A 17,377-nucleotide genomic window follows, 5' to 3' on the forward strand; every position below is an offset into this window, starting at 1 on the left:
CCACATTGCCACCACAGCACGGAACAAGAGTCCCATTATGTGCTCTCCTTTTCCCCCTCCACTGAAGCACAGACACAGCCGGAGGAACCCAGAGCAGCCTGCACACGCCGTGCAAGCGTTGCCTGCGAGGCTGTCGCAGCACACAGCTGCTAAAGCAGGTCCTTTCAAGGGCTGTATTTTTTTATTCCAGCTCTTTGGGAGACAGCACCTCATATGCTGCCAAGAACACCACCTTCCTGGCTCGTTTTGCATTTGAAGCTCGTTACCAATTCCATTAATTTTAATTATCAATTCTATGTATGGGAATTTTTCTTTAAATCATGCTTGTAACGGCAATGGTTATGTGAAAAAAAAAAACACAAACCATACTTGAAGCAAGGGAGCACATGCCTTCCTCGAAGTCAGCAGCATGCCTCGCCCCTACTCGCATGGTTCAGTTTACAAGCTCGTGTCAGAGAGCCGATTTCACACACAAACACAAAATAAAAGCAGGAACACAACTTTTGATCATCCTACATTGATGTTTACTCTTGTTTTCTGTAGCCCCAGGTGACAAATCTGTCCTTTATATAGCGGAGGATTGTTGTGCTATTAACAAAGTCAACTGGACACACTTAAAACTCACCACAGGTCTTTGCATTGGTGGCTTGTACCAAACTAAGGAATAATAATTAGCTGTAAAACGATAAATATAAATTCAAAAACGTTTTTTTCTGAGCAGTAACGCTCAAAAGCAGGAGAATTTACAAGCAACTTTCTTACATATGAACACTTATGCCAAGAAGGGAGATGTTGGAGAAGTCAGCCCCTCTGAACACAAGTGCTTTTGTTCCACCACTCTCTGAGCTCTGAAGAAGTTTAATTTTATTTTTTTTCTCCTCATTTAACTTTGCCGGCCTGCCAGCTGGGTATAAGCCAGAAGGGTTATCCAGTCAGACCTTACTGCGATATATTTACAATGGTAGTGCATCTAAGGTTTGTTTATTTCAGGATTAAAATTCAAATGGCTAGAACCATTTAAATAATTAAAGGGCAATCAGAAAATGCCATGAAACCAAACAAATCAGGAAAAGTCATGGAAACCATCAGCAATATTTAATTCAGAAATTCTCTTTGTTAGGGAACTTAGCTGAAAGAAAACAGCTGGATGTAGTTCAACCCTCTAAATTAAAAACAATCTAACAAGGTCTATAGGGATAACTCTTTCAGCTACATATTGGAGACCAGATTCACTTCTACCAAGTAAATGTAATAGCACTCAAAGCTAGAAAGGAAATTCCTCAGAACTGAGGTAGTTTCTAAGTATCAGCACATTTTCCAATTCCTTGCAAAGCAACTTAGCTATTTACAATCCATTTTTTCCCACACATAAATTTATAACTTTTTCAACTTTATGGTTCCATGATTTATTTTCTAAAGAAAAATAATCTAGCCAGAATATCCCTAACTCTACTAACATCATGTTTTAATAAATAACTGGCTACTTCTAGTAAAATTAAGCCTCCAGGATTGTTTATACCAGCCAAGAATACTCCCGTCTTTATAGCTTTGCAGAAACTTGGTGTGAAAATAAAAGTTGAATATAACGCTGACCCTGAGCTAACAAGTAATTAATGCTTCAATATAAAAATAGAAAATTATCCTTACAACACAAGGGTGGAATACAGCAAACCCTCTCTCTCTGGATTGCTCTCCCAGCTGGATCCCAGTATCCAGCCAGACCTAAAGGCTACCTAAAGCAGGAGGAGACATGCAGAATAATTTTGAGTCTTTCCAAAGACTTTGTTTTCCCTAAACTCTTTTTAAAAATTATTTAATCTCTTTTCTTAAAAATATACATTTCTTTTATTAATGAGTTGCTGTTCACCACAAAACTGTTCCAACTACAAAAGCGCAGGTAGAGAGGAAGGTGTCTCAGGTAGTGCCTAAAAGCTACAGTCGCTGGGCATCAGCTCCCAGGAGACCAAATACACTGAAAAAGAGACATCTTCAGCCCTGCCAGCTCCTGACTGCTCCTACTCCGACCTGCCTGCAACGGTGCCGCGGGGCACTGCCCGCCTGCTCCTTCCCTTTTGCCCCCCCATCAGAGAGAAAACAGAACTCTTGCAAGAACAAACTCGGCACCCCCCCGCCTCCCCCTTGCCCGAGTATTCCTTAAAAACAAACAAATTTTAAAAAATCAATCCAACATTCATCTTAACAAATTTGCAGACAAGACACATGTTGGCATTCGGATCTGCGAGACGACACGTTGCTTCCAACCGAACAAGTTTAATGCCTTATTCCCACGGGGGATGGACGTCGGGAACTGACCTACAGGTTACAGCTAATTGCAAGGATCCCGGGGAACAAACGACAGCTCTTCTTAGCGCCTGCGGAACTGGAATTCTCTGTAGACTCTTCCAATTTAACCAAACCTCCTGTAAAGAAAGTACAACCTGCTCCTCGCATTAACGCCCTATGCAAACAGGGCACTTGGCACACCGACCAGCTCTGCCTTCACCTTCTGTTTCACCACGTAATAAAGACAAATTACTTCCACTTCTTTCCAGATAAGGCAACTAACATAATGTGGATAAATGGGAAGTTAACTACATGAAACATGTTTTCTGCTTGTTGGGCAATTATTTTTTTCCCCCATAAGATAACATGATAAATAAAACCTGCTTCTGTACAGATATTTCTCATTTCAGAAACACATACTTGTTACAGGCCAAAAGAAGACCCTGGGTTTTTTTTTTTTGTTTTCATAAGAAATATAGTAAAAAAAAAAAAAAAAAAAAAAAAAAAAAGGAAAAAAAAAGAAAAGAAAAAAGTCATAAAGACACAAATGCAGAGCTAACTACAGGCTTGTATATACATTTTTGTTATCCACCTCTAATATGGATTCTTGGTGAACGGGACAGACTGGTAGCCCCCGTCCATTCCTGTTATTCCCAGAATAGCAAGGGAAAAAAAAAAAATACATCAGTATCTTAAAACCAGTGGCAACGTAGTAAAAACTGTACACTGTTGTCCATTAACTTAAAAAGCAATGTCCCTAGATGGTATAAAAGTGAAAGCAGGTGCCTTCTAACTTTGATAATTAAAAGTCTTTCCCCCCCCCCCACCTACGCTGCACAATTATCTCCATTGTCTTTGCATGGCCAAGAACAAAATGCTAAGGAGCAAGGCTGCTTGTGATAAACCGCTCCTGGTAGCGGCAGAAGTGTTCACGTTCTTATCACTCTTGTTGGAGTTCCCAGTGACTTCGGTGGCATTGAATTCGAACTCTGAGGAGCACTGCTGGAGCTCGCAGCCACTGCCGCTCTCCTCCCCGCTGCTCTCCTCACCTGTGGGAGACAAACACACGCACTGTCCTCCTCTGCCACCTGCAGCACCAAGCTTCGCTCGCAGAAGGCAGCGGGGGCAGCGAGGAAAGCAAGCGCATGGATGTTTCAACATTTACGCAACAGAAGCCCAGGTCCTCTGGTTAATGTGGCTTCGGCGTGCCGTCCATCGCACCCATCCGTGAGCTGGCAACGTGTGCTCATGGCCCAGAAAGCCAACCAGAGCCTGGGCTCCCAAAAAGAACCATGGCCAGCAAGGTGAGGGAGGTGGTTCTGCCCCTCTGCACTGGTGAGACCCCAGCTAAGCACTGCCTCCAGCTCCGGAGTCCTCAGTACGGGAAAGACACGGACCTGTTGGAGCAAGTCCAGAGGAGGGCGAGGAAAATGGTCAGCGGGCTGGATCACCTCTCCTATCAGGACAAGCTAAGAGATTTGGGATTGTTCAGCCTGGAGAAGACAAGGCTCCAGGGAAACCTTATTGCAGTCTTTCAGTACTTAAAGGAGACTTATAAGAAAGATGGGGACAGGCTTTTTAGTAGGGTTTGTAGCGATAGGTATAAGGGGTAATGGGTTTAAACTAGAAGAGGGTAGATTCAGGCTAGATATAAAGAAGAAATTCTTTAGCGTGAGAGCGGTGAAACGCTGGAAGAGGTTGCCCAAAGAGGTGGTAGATGCCCCATCCCTGGAAACATTCAAAGTCAGCCTGGATGGGGCTCTGAGCAACCTGATCTAGCCGAAGACGTCCCTGCTTATTGCAGGGGTTGGGCTAGATGATCATTAAAGGTCCTTTCCAACCCTAATCATTCTATGATTCAATGGAAACAAGCCTCCTCACACAGCCTGTTGGAGATGCTGTTTCCCACCCTCTTTACCAACATGCTTTACCCACAGCTGAAGCTTAACCAGCTACTCTTGTGTTAGCATGAAATGCAATTAAAGAAAAAGGCAAACAGGAGCACACATACTTATGTCAATGAAGTCGACATCGTTCCCACTGTACGCATTCTTCAGCTTGTTGGTCATCACCCGCAGAGCCATGATTTGCCGGCGAATCACCATGTCTGGTTTGGTAATATCAACTTCTACCTCCGGGTTATTCACTTGACTTGCTAGGCCGTTCCCAGTCACCGCAAAGTCATACCTGAAAAGAAACCACTCCTGCTGGTACCAGAGCTGCAGCTTGGCAGGGTCCCACACCGATGGGCAACAGTGTGGGAACTTGGTGATGCCACCTTTGTTCCAACCTGGGAGATACTCTGAGCCCAACACGATCTTCCCACATAATAACCCTCATGGAGCCCTTCTCCAGCTTCTTACCCCATCTCCCCTCCCTGCAATCTGAGCAGCATGTGGAATTAAACATTGTTTTCACATTCCCCTGCCTTTGCGGCACAGGGTAAGGATTTTCTCCCCAACCTGAAAAGTGAAGGAATGTCTAGGGCTTATAGTAATAATAGCTTACAACGGCATAAATCAGCTCACTGCAGGCAACAGAGAAAAACAAGCTGCTGAGATGCCTAGGTGCCTCGATGCCCAGTTAGATGACACTTCCAGGAAAACAACCTTTGGGGCCATAGTTATCCCAGAGAAACCTATAGTAACTGTTGGAGCCAAGAGTGTCATTCTGGCTTTGCATAATGCACCTTAACCATCAAGCTGGGGTATTAAATGTGTACTTCCCACCACGCAGACATGAGATGCAATTTCCCTAATAACCCCAGCAGGAGAAACATCTGTGATGTTGAAGATGAGATAACATAACCCCATGCATTGAAGCAGAGAAGAGACGAGCTGCTCAGCCTGAGGAGGTGTGCATGCTCAGAATTGAATACACATACAGCCTCTGGGTTTAAAAGAGACTGAGCAACAAACCCCAACAGAATACATCTCCTGAAACAGGTATTTGGAGTATCACCTTACAGAGCAGGGATATAACAATTTTTTCTCTCCTCCAATTACCTGACTTGACAAGCAAAAAAAAAATAAAAATCATTGTTTAACTGAAGAAAGCATTGCTTTTCTTAGTTATGATGCCAATGTCAGTATCACAAGAAAAAAGCCTTTAGCACAACCTACTGACCCTTGAGACCAGGCAGCGAGATATAAGCATACATATGAAGGGCATGCTCAAATCCTGTCCTATATATGGAAGGCTTTATTATTATTATTGGTTTTGTTACTATTTGTGATCAATATTATATGTTTCAAAGAAGTCAGAGAAACCACTGAACTTTTAGCTTATTGGAGCCACAGAGAAAATACTAACAACAAAGCAAAATATAAGATATCCAGCCTCCCCTTTGTCTCCTTGCCCAGTGCTGCAGAGTCTCCATCTCCCCTCCTTACTGGTGCTGGCCCCTGTGCGCACTGGGGAAATCTGCTGTGGAAAGCCCTGTACGTGCTGCTGATAAACAAAACCTGAAGAGGACTGAGTCATTTCTTGTCAGAGACACCTAAACCATCACCCCGGCCAAGTGAGACGAAGTTAAAGGCGCGCACACAAAACAGCACAAAATTTATGCAGTACGGCTTTGCCCTGTGCCCCAAAAATAACAAAGGTAAAAACTACTATTACTTAGAAAAACTGCTGAAAACCCTGGTAGACTGTCTTGGTTGTTTTTTGTTTTTTTTTTTCTTAATGGAACATCTTCGATTTTGCTTATTTCCTTAGTAAGCAAACAAAAAAAAGAAACTTCTATTTCCAAAACAAAGGTTAGTTACACAAACAATATGACAGAAAACCTTTGGCTTATTCATATGTTGGCAATTTCTTCCTCACAAGAAAGAAAAGAGGGGGAAAAAAAGCTTTGTAAGTATTTTTCCACAAAAAGCATGCAAGAAAACCACGGGCCCCCTTGTGTCACTGACCTCAGCAGTGGAGAAGAGGACCTTTCACCAGCCTCCATCTCCCCTGCTCTTGCTCAACAGGGAGCCCAGCAACAGCTTCTGATAGAAACACCAGCTGGGGGCACTGGGGCCACAGCTCTGTCAGACACCACAATCATCCCTACCCTGTGCCCATGATACAAGATTTTGTACAAATTGCCTCCAAAAACCCGTAAGCAACCAGTAAGAGGTTTAAATCCAAGGAGAGATGCCATATCTGCATATCTAGTCTCAGTTCCCTCCTTTAAAACAAACCACTACGCAGAGTTTGAACAACCCTTTAGCTTTGTGTTCAAGCTCTCCCACCTACAAAAAACAAAGGGGTAATAGCAGCAACCTGTCTTGGGGGAGCTGGGATCACTCCTGTAGGAGAAGAACACTTGGGGAGAGGGGCCAGTGGGCCAGGAAAGGCTGGGGTGAGGGGGAAAGAGTTAACTGGGGGTGGCCAAACTTCGCCAAACCTGCTCTTGGCGCTCCCATTCCAGCACTCGTTCTCATTGACTGTGCCTACAGACATCTTTTCATCATTGCAAATGTTGCCAGGGAGAGATGACCAAAATTTTTTGGCTTGCTTCAACTTCTCTTTCACATCAGTAACCTATTAAGTAAAACAAACAAAAAAAAAAACCAAACAAAAAAAGAAACACGGCACATAATCCAGAATACCAGTCATTAAAAGTGAAGCTGGAAAGGTATTTTTTATCACAACAGATGTGTATAGGCCAGATCTTCAGGCTGCGTGTTTTGATGGTTGATTTACTTTTTTAATACAAAATTAAACATGGCTCCTCACACACATATTACTCATAAGCCAAGCCTTAAACACAGGCACTTTTCTAACATAGAAGTGTTGAGGTAATTCATGTCTAGAGCCATGGGCAGATTACACCCCTCAGAGAGTTTAAGACAGCCAAGGAATATTAAGAAACCCTATAAATTACAAATGGAAAATTATATGCTATGGCACATGGGTGCAAAGCGCCTGTGCAGCACTAGCAGGATCAGGCACTCACCAGTCGGTCCAAGCTCGTGCCGGCCGCTGTAGTTGGCCGCTCCTCCGGGTTGTAGGGTCTGAAACGAGCGCTGAAACCGCTTTCAGAGACAGAGCGAGCAGTCCGGCCCTGGGCAAGCGTTTTTGGCTGGCCACATCCTTGGAAAACCTACACAAGAGGAGGAAAGGGTTTTATGAAATGGGAGGTCACAAGAGCCTCCCTTCTCCAGGCTCCAACCCAGTCCCTGCCCAAAATAATACGTCAGCTTTATATACCTACTTGAAAAAGCATCAAAGAAAAAACATTGACAAGAGTGTGAAAACAAAACACGTTGGATAAATAAAGCCTCAGTGTCTTCTTGGCCCTTTTACCTTCTGAGACACCTGCATGCTGTTCTCCTGCATGTTCATGATCGCATCTGAAATTTTCACATCAATGGGGTCCATGACGGACTCGATATTGAAAGGACCCTCTAGCCTCTCTGCTACCAGCAGCATCGAATCTAACACAAAGAAAGAAACAAAGGCTTTTAATGGTGGCGCTTCAGGAGTAACAGTAACAAGGATAACAGATTGAGCACACAGCCATTACCCACTGCAACACCGCTTCTGACCAGCACACATCTCCAGGAAACATTTTGCTGTTCCCAGAGCCTACAGCTTCACCAGGCACGTACAGGCTGCCAGCATCGAGCCATGGGCTCATATACATCAAACACTACATTAAATGAGGGAGAGCCATCGCAGCCTGCCAGCAGGCAGCCTGTAATCAGCTCCTCCCATTAGAACGAGCATTACTAACACTCTCCTCTCCGTGCCTGTTTATTAAAAGTTGCCTTGTGTCATTTGTTTTTCAAGACTGCTTTCAAATCCACTGGCTTCCTCAGGCTGGTCCTGAATACAAGACACCAATGCAAAAGGGCCACAAGATGATCACTGCTACCATCTCTCCCTTACGGAAGGCTACAGGCTTTGTCGTGCATTGGGAAGCCAAGGGGTCGCACCTTCTGCCATTACATGGACAATCTGCACAAGGGAGACTGCATGAGACCAGGGTAAACGCTGTGCACTACTATTTGGCACATTTCCAGGCAAGGGGAGATGGAAAAGTCCCTCAGCCGACATGGGGTCACTCCTCCTGTGCAGACATGCACATCTTCACCAAATACATCATTAAACACAGCAGCTACTGAACATCCAGCACTTCTTCTGAGAAGTTATTATTGGCACAAAGGCCTTCACCCTGCATTGAATTTAAGCCTTCTCTCTGGTTCTCCCCTAGAAGGTGCCTCCAGGTACACACCTGGTGCTCAGCACTTGTCTCTTCTCACCCATCACAACCTTTATTTAGTTTTCACTGTGGTCCCTCAACCCAAAAGCACTCCGTTTGATGGCCTCCTCTTCTGCGTCACTTCATGACACTCTGCCATAAACTGATTTCCCAGTTGTGTTTTTTTCCTAGCCTTGTGACATGGAAGGCCAGGGCACAAGGGCCCCACTGGCCCAGAGGTAAAATAGTCTCCCGAAGAGCTCCTCCCCACTCCCAAAATAGGCTTGTTCCCTTCCGAGAAGGAGAAATGGGCATTTCACAGTCAGTCTATTAATATCTCATGAAAAGTGTTTCTCATGACATTCACCTTTCTCCTAAGCACAAGAAGGTACTTCCAACAAGCAGAGAACTTCTGTGGGCTCCAGTTAACCTGTTAAAGCCCTATAAAGATATCCCACATACTGAACAATTTAGTAATACCTCTGCCTGAGCACCCAAGTCATGTTAAACTACACTAAAAAAATCCACAAGCTGACGACAACTATATAACTAATCTACTTGTACTTAAATTATTATTGTAACATTAATAAATAGTAATAAAAATAATAAAAAAATCGCCCTACACCAAAACCCCCACTTAAACTGCAGGTGCTTTCCTACCCTGTAAATCCATTTTTTTCAAGACAACTCAGTATCCTAGAGATTTGCTGGGTGTTAGTTAACGGTCTATCAGTTGATCAATCCATCCTAAAAACCGTGTCAGCTAGGACTCACAGAGCTCCACTAAGGTGCTGGTGGTGTTTAAGGAGTGAACCCTGGGAGGAGCTGGAGCCCCCAGGAAAGCCACTCGCCCCGCAAGCACACACCACCAGCATCAATGATGGAGCTGTTGCAGGGCATGGCTGGAATTTAGCCGTAGGTCTGAACTAAACACATTTAAAAAAAAAAAAAAAAAAAAAAAAAAAAGGAAAAGAAGAAGGTAATAACAAATGAAACAAAGAGTCTTAGACTGTATTGTGGTGGGCTCCAATAAAGTGATGCTTCAAATCTCTGAGTAATGACCGCTAGCATGAATATACCATTGTGCCGGAGGGGAGAAAAATGCTTTTGATGTGCTACCAAATGGAGACTTTTGTAAACAAGTGGAGCACAACTTAAATGTGTTCATCATTGTCAAAGCTTTTGGGGTTTTTCACGTGCATAAAGAACATCCCAGTGCAGTTTGCAGGAAGCCGCTCATTTCAAATAAAAATATTATGAATAGACAGATAATAAAACACACAAAATGCATAGTTTAAAAAAAAAATCATTCCATTTTGTAACTACTTAATTCTCTGAGTGGCCAGGAAAGGCCGCAGATCAATAAAGTGTTTGTGAAAGACTGAAAGGAAACATAAACCCCAATTCTTCTGGCTGTTTGGCGTCTTTGTAAACTTTGAGCCGGGCAGGCCATCCACAAGACCATGGGAATGTAGAGCGAATTGGGTCCTTTGTTAGCAGGGGTGCCATGGCGTTACATGTATCACAGCCCAGGAATGCAGCCTCCGCTTTGACTGCCGATAGAGAAAATGCATTCGGCCTCCAGCAGAGCTGCCAAAGCTGGCGAGAAAAGATAAGGAAAGTAATAATTGCCCTTGGAAAATATATTCAACTGGAGCTCTTCAGGAGCTGGGATTGATACTGGCAAGGAGCACTAAACGAAATAAACTTTTATTAAAATTTAGAAGGGAGGGGGGGGTGGGGTGGCTCTACCTCATCCACAATTTTGATTTTGGAAACATCCTGCAAAAACTTTTACCTCCCACCAGGAGCTGGCTGGTGTCCCCACCAGCAGTCGTGGTGAGCAGCGATTCCCTCTGGCAGCCACGTTTGACATTAATAAGGTTGGCTGGGGTTCAAGATAACGCTAGCATCACTGCGCGTCGAGAGGGGAGGCACGCTGCACTGACACCAGAAATGAAGCTTCAGTACAATTCATCTCCCAAAAAGACTTCCCACTTCTGGGAGAGACAAGCTGATTATAAATATCAATTATTTTGCCCCAGCTGTGGTGCAAAATAATTGATATTTATAAACCACGGTGAGGCGGCTCAGATCTGCGTCACCAAAAAAAAGTCTGGCAGAGTGAAAAATGTACCCTGGGCACTTATTACAAATACACAGCACGACAAAGACTGTCTCTCCTCCCTGTGATGGGGAGACAGAAGTGGATTTGGCGGGGGGTGGGGTAGGGTGGGGGGGGAACCCCAACCCACACCATATAGGCCATCACTTAAAGACCCTTTTCCTCCTGCATACATTTGTCCTTGCTACTGGCATTGAGACAATCCTTGGCGACAAAGCACCTCACTCTCATGAAGGAAAGCAATTCTTTCGCATTGTGCCACCAATAATCAGAAACCCACATCTTCAGCCTCACTGTCTGACTTGAAGAACAAAAGGCAGTTTTCAGTCTTAACCCCAAGATCTGATTTAAAAGGGGAGGGAAAGAGGGGGAAGACCTTGACCATTCATCAACAACAATCTTTTCTTCTTTTTTTTTTTTCTTAAGGGGAAAAAAATTCTTTGCACACAAAGTAGTACTCCAGATATGTGTATGGAACCTAAATTTGACATCTCTGAGCAGAGTGAACCTTTGGAAGGGGGGGCAGGAATTATGAAAAGGCACTGGAGATTAACACTGTTCATTCAGGAAAGCTCTAACTCCCCCCAAAGAGCTTGTTTGAAACAAAGTCTAATTGGTGTACAATTGTGCCAGGAATAGAGGGTGAAATAATTCAGATAGTTGAATGGAAGAAAAGAGGGTAATTCAGTCATTATTTCATATACCACAACTTTAAAAGGTACTTTGCAGAAGTAAGGAAGTATAAAGTCTTGTCTTGAAAACCTGACAAACTTTACATCCCAGTTTGGAAATGCTTTACATAACTGACTTATATATAGACCCATTAACACATGCACATGTATATTTCATATGCACATGCACCCAAATTCATATATACTTGCAACATTTGTTGCAAGTTCTCCCATTTACCTATCTTTAAATTATTTTGCTAGGTTCAAAATCTGGTTTTCACATGTAATAAGTAATTGTCATAACATAAAACTTAAGTTTTGACATAATTTAAACCCACAATGCAAAACAGCATTGACCCCATGCAGGTGGGCTGATTTTTATGGGGGGGGTGTGTGTGTGTGTGTAGGATTTTTTTATTTTGTTTGTTTGTTTATTTATTTATTTAAACCTTTGTACACACATGCAGGTTGTATTTGTGACACATGCCCTGCCCCAAACACCAGATCTATTTAATTTAATTTGCCTCAAGTGGCAAATTGCAATAGAAACCAAAATCTGGAACATAACCAGCACCTGTTCAGGTATTAAACCATCTAAAAAAGCACAACTGAAGTTTTCAGTATACACACTCCACTGCACGAATCAACCCAGAGCGCAAGAACCAAGTAAATACTGCCAATAAATGTAACAATGCTTAATACCATACTTAAGTAATGAGCAAGCAAGAAGCCCCTTGGGGAGGAAGCACTGCAAGAAGAAAGCTTTGCTTCCAACCTAGAATCACATTTATTTATTTTGTCTTGTTTAATAATCTTAATTATTGTATGCAGTCCCTGATCAGTCTCGTGTGACAGGGCTCGCCAGCTTCCCCTGAGGTTCGTTTTTAGCTGCATACCACCTACAGCAATTAGCTGCTTGTGCTTTTGTCTGTTTTCTGGCATTATGCCCTTCCCTTTCATGGGATTCCTCTTTTCTACTTGGACTAGATGTTTGCAAGTCTCCTGGCTTTGAGCTATTTCAGCAACAATTGTAGCTGAAATACTTAATATTCTCATGAGAAAGACGGCTGGGAGGAATGGGGGGGGTGAGGGGTGTCAGCCTCCCAGAGAATGACTTGGAAACCAAATTTAATGTCACATTTAACTCCCTATATGGAATACACAGGCAAAAAAATGCCTTCTGAAAATAATACCCTGCACACATCCAGTCGGCATGGGCAACGAAGTGAAAAGCCAGTGCACAAAACATGAGAAAACAAGTTCTAAGATTTAAATCTAGCTTGAAATGCCAATTACCAGCAAGTTTCCTTTTTTTAATCTCACGGCTTAGTAAAGGGAAATCTTTTCTTTCTAACAGTCTTTTTCTTCCATGAGTGGGATGGGAAGAGTACTGCAGCCTTGTCAGTAGCGGCAGATACTTTACATGTGCACTTCATCACACATCAACTGGAGTGAAATGACTGCTCCCAAAGGATGCTCATTCAGAGATAAATCAAGCCTTCTGGAAAAGGAGCACAAATGAAAACATTAAACATTGCCTATTGCCTGTGCCCCCAAAACATGATGCATCACCAATTCTGCTGAGCCTTGACCCAAGGTAGAATTTAACATCTCAGTCTAAATTTCATGTATCAAATAACAATGTTCATGAGCAGATAAGAGACAAAACAAACAGGAGGAACAGGATGGTGAAAACACTTGCAGAGCACCACGTAAGGCCTACCAACATCTCAAAACAACGGTGGCCAAGCACCAAATGAGCTGTTTAAGAACAGATTCAGACACATGTCCCATTCAATTTTTGAATGTAAAATAGAGGCCTACAGCTTTTCCCAAAGGTCACCACGGCTGGCAAGGAGACTCCCAGGCTGCTGAGCAAAAAAACTGGCTTCAAGGAAGGACAGCTGTATGGTGACAACGATGTATAATGAGTAGTATGGAAAAAACATTTGCATACATGTTTGGTCCAGCAAGAGGAGACACCCCAAGCCTACAAGCACACTGCACCTCCACCCTCCTAAAGCTCGCTGCAGCAGAGGTCACAAGCACGACAGAAGTCTTATTCATTTAGAAACTAACATGAACAGCAAAAGGTGTGCTGTATACAGAGATGTGGAAGTAAAACATACCCATCAAAAACCTGCTACAGCTCAGCACAGCCACTCACAAAAACTGTTCAGGTGAGGGACGCAGTATCAATATATACTCATGCAGTTTTAACCCCTGTTGCCTTACCCATAAAGATATTCCACTCGGCATCCAAGTCCCCTTGGTTGGCCAAGCAGCCTCTCATGACGTTAAAGCAGTAGTTGTAACAAGGCTTCACCGATACCAGACCTCGGCAATGTGGGCAGTACATCATTTTCAGCAGTGCTCGCGTACCCTGCGGTGTGGGGTTCACCTTTAAAAGGGGAAAAAAGAGAAAGAAGAAAATTAGCCCTCTGTCACTGAAGCAAAAAACTTCACGTATTTACCCCAGGGTGGGTGGGGACAGAGCTGTGCAGAGGAGATGCAACAGAGCTCCCCACTTATGTGATCCAGGGATCCGAGGAGCAGATGAAGAAGCCTGGCTCACCTCCTGGGTATACATGCCACTCCAGGGGGCACAGACAGTCCCCATCTCTGCAAAACATTATCTGCACTGCAATACACCTTGCGTATTTGGGCTGCAAGGACAGGAGCCCTGAGGGAACACGCAGCACTCGAGCTCAGGGAAGGCAGTAAAAAGAAACCAAGCCAAAAGGCATAACTGCAAGGCTGCACTACCCAAGCTCTGCTGCAAACACACACTGAAGACAACGATGCCAGGATTTCTTGGGAAAAAACGGATGAGATGAGATGTGTGCCGCTATCCCTGCGCCAAACCCGCCATGAGCATGCCCTCCTCCTCTGCGGAGCCCCGGCTCAGCTCTTCCCAGACAATTGCACAGCAGGGCTCTCCGGCAGAGACTGGCTCCTTTATCTTCTATTCAACTCCTGCAACACAGCATTTACATGACAGATACCCAGGTTCATTTATACTCAGCACTCATCATACTAAATAACACTGTTCCCCACACCTGAAGGAGGTGGCAGCCACAGCCCCACTGCTGGGGACAAGCTGGGAGGACCCTCAAAGCCAATGTGCAACTGCTGGGCGCGCAAGCAAGCAGAGCTATCTGCAGCAGGCACGTCACCCCCCCCACACCCCGAGCCCTTGACAGGGCTATTTTCCAAAGTGACTCATGGTCATTCATGTTTGATTCACTCTCTGGCCCAGCTTCAAAACATTCATTGAAACCATTTCCACCCAGCCGGTCTGAGGAGCATTCACTCCAGCATCACATACTAGCACCGACCACATGGTGGGTCCACCTAAAGCACTGAACAGAGAAGCTCCCTCAAGAGCAAGTTTAAGTGTTAATTAGCCACACGTGAAAAAGGAAAATTAAGATATGATCAGAGATACACGGACAAAATAGAAGTGGTCTCTGGTGTTTTAAGCAATGCACTTGAGACTTCTTGTAAGGTGTTTATGGCGAGTGCTCTCAATACGTTATGATCCAAGACCGTGCTGAAGGAGACACACACACAGCCCCGAGGAAGAAGTCATTATGTCATTCAGTACGAGTGGCTGGAGATGTGGATGGCCTCCACACCTCATGGCAAAAAGGGTGACAGGACTGAATGGCAATGAACATACACGAGGAAGACCTGGTACCACATGTACGCTGAGGACCTTACTATTGTGAATCCCATCTCAGCACAAGGGCTATGGAGAAACTGAACACAATCAACTAGTTGGCAGCACATGAAACTAAGAGGCAACAGATTTTAACAGAAACAAACCAGAAAACAAAACCACCACTACATAATCAGGCTGGCTTTGCTATATCATCAGCAGATTCTTAAACCCTCTTTTCTTATGAAAAAAGATGACAGATAAAAATCTGTTGTGTTTCTGACAACTCCAGAAAGATCACAGTTTCTCTTCAGTAGGCAAGGAAACTTAGAAAGACAAGACAATTTTCTGCAGTTGATGGAACTCAGCGTTGGATTTTGGCTGGCCAACAACGTTTGTTCAGACATCGCTTTACCCCTCTTTTGTCCACAAAGAGCCCGTTTGGCTGAGCAAAAGGAGACAATGTAGAAAGCTGTTTGTGGGTGGGGGGAATCAGATTCAGACGTTTCAGGGTGCATATATATATATATATATATTTATATTTGGAAGAAGCAGCAGGAGCCCCAGCAGAAAGCTCTCTATTGGGGCAGCATGGCTTTAAAGCAGAGCTAGTTCAAACACTGGAAGAACTCAAGCAACAGAAACCAGCCAGATCAGATGATTTATAGTTAGAAAACTGAAAGCAGACAAATGTAAAGGTATCATCTGCCATCCAGATGGCGCAGTCCTTGCATAACAAAAAGTTGCGCGCGCGGGGGGGGGGGGGGGGGAAGAACTAAATAACATCTCGCACCCAGAGACAGAGCTCTGAAGGATGCCCCAGTTTAGCAGTTTCTCTGATAAACATCCCTTTATGTCATTTGGTGGTAGATGCCAGGACCTCCACGCCTAGTCCTGAGGCTTATCAGTAAATCCTGGCTATCCTAGCACTACTGGCCCTCAAAGAAGTGCTCTGCATCCTCCTCAGGAAGAAAATTATGAAAATGCTGACAGCACCAGCCAGGTACTAGAGCAGTTTGAAGTGGGACAAGGAGCAGGATACTTCCCAGCCCCATCATGCATGGCACGGGATTGCATGGCAGCGTGTTGCACAAAATCACCTGCCCAGCAGTGACCCAGGAGGCAGCTTCCCATCTTAGGTTCCCCGCTTGCGACTGCAATCCTGCAGCATCCCCTGGCTTTGATATTTCATAGGGGTTGATCTTTATGAATCCCAGCAGATGCATAGGAAACTGAAGCCGCTTTCCCACGTTCCACGGCAGACAACTTGGGATGGTCAGTCGGATTAGGTCCTTTGAACAAAGACCCAGGATGATTTTAAAAGCAAAGGGGGTTTTGCTTCCTTGCCTGCATAGGTTTGCAGCTCTGAGCCCTACAGAGCTGAGCACAGGGTGATGGCAAAGGGGACAAAGAAAAGACAAACCCCAGCCTGCAGCAACTGCCAAACCGAGCCCTAACTAGCAATGGACGTAACCCACAGAGATGATGTTAGTTTGCAATATAGTTGCAGGTGAAGAGGAAGACAAAGAGGGGAAATTCATCAGTCCAGATCTGACATTTTATGGTGTCAGAAAGCAACAGGAAGGCACAAACACAGATCACCTCCAAGAGAGTTTCGTGGAAGATTATGAGCAATTACACCTCATTACAACAGTGATAAATGCTTAACTGCTGTGTATCGCAGCAATGAGAACCTTAACCCCTGGCAAGGGGCCCATACCCAGTCCAGACCAACTCTGGATCTGTCAGTGGGATGTGCCATATGTTGCACTGGCAATTCTTCACAAGCTTTTAATGTTCACTCTGCCACGCCAGGTGCAAGCTCTTAAAACACCATTGTATGTAACCGTAAACCCAGATATGCTTTGTTCTGGGGTTGTGTTTATCTTGGAAAGCAATCCAAGTTCATTCAAACTCTACTCTAGAATGACCCTCAAAACCAAATAATCTCCTTTCTAATAAAGCAGAAAGCTTTATTTGCTGAAGAGGATTTACTCTAGTAGATTTGAGCCCAGGTAGTACTACGCTATAGTGCTCATACCCTGTAAAAACTTCTAATAGAAGTAAATGCACTCCAACCCCTTCCTTTTATCTTGTGAAATTTATTTCCTTTCCGTGGCGTTCCACACCACTGCAGCAATCCATCACCCTGTGGTTTCATCATGTAAATTACAATTTGTCCGTATCTATATGCTTTGTCAAACGTGAAGATTAAAAGCTGCTAACAGATGTGTTTTGGCACCAATCTTCACATTCGTATTGAACTTGCTCCTTAAAAATACAGATTCACACACAATTCACAAAAATTAAGTGAAAAGCAAACAATTCTGGGCTTAATTCAAATGCTTCATATCACGTTTGTTGAAATAGCCCCCCAAATTCCATTGACTGTTGAAGGTACAATCACGTTCTTGTAAAAAAGACATGCTCTTGGTATAATAAAA

The 17,377-nt window shown here is 44.0% G+C and overlaps 1 protein-coding gene across 1 annotated transcript in view; it reads right to left on the bottom strand.

The window, feature by feature from the left end:
- Positions 1 to 501: 501 nt before the first annotated feature.
- The window catches only part of GPC4 (glypican 4), a 70,059-nt gene continuing 53,183 nt past the window's right edge, over positions 502 to 17,377 (bottom strand). Inside the window, exons 4-9 of the mRNA XM_037408228.1 lie at positions 13,508 to 13,673; positions 7,579 to 7,709; positions 7,229 to 7,375; positions 6,677 to 6,813; positions 4,295 to 4,470; positions 502 to 3,332 (exon numbers count right to left, since the gene is read on the bottom strand). Of these exons, the coding sequence (XP_037264125.1) occupies positions 3,124 to 3,332; positions 4,295 to 4,470; positions 6,677 to 6,813; positions 7,229 to 7,375; positions 7,579 to 7,709; positions 13,508 to 13,673 (966 nt within the window). The 3' untranslated portion in view covers positions 502 to 3,123. The remainder of the gene's footprint in view (positions 3,333 to 4,294; positions 4,471 to 6,676; positions 6,814 to 7,228; positions 7,376 to 7,578; positions 7,710 to 13,507; positions 13,674 to 17,377) is intronic.

The sequence above is a fragment of the Falco rusticolus genome, chromosome 14 (genome assembly GCF_015220075.1).
Source record: "Falco rusticolus isolate bFalRus1 chromosome 14, bFalRus1.pri, whole genome shotgun sequence".
NCBI lineage: Eukaryota > Metazoa > Chordata > Aves > Falconiformes > Falconidae > Falco > Falco rusticolus.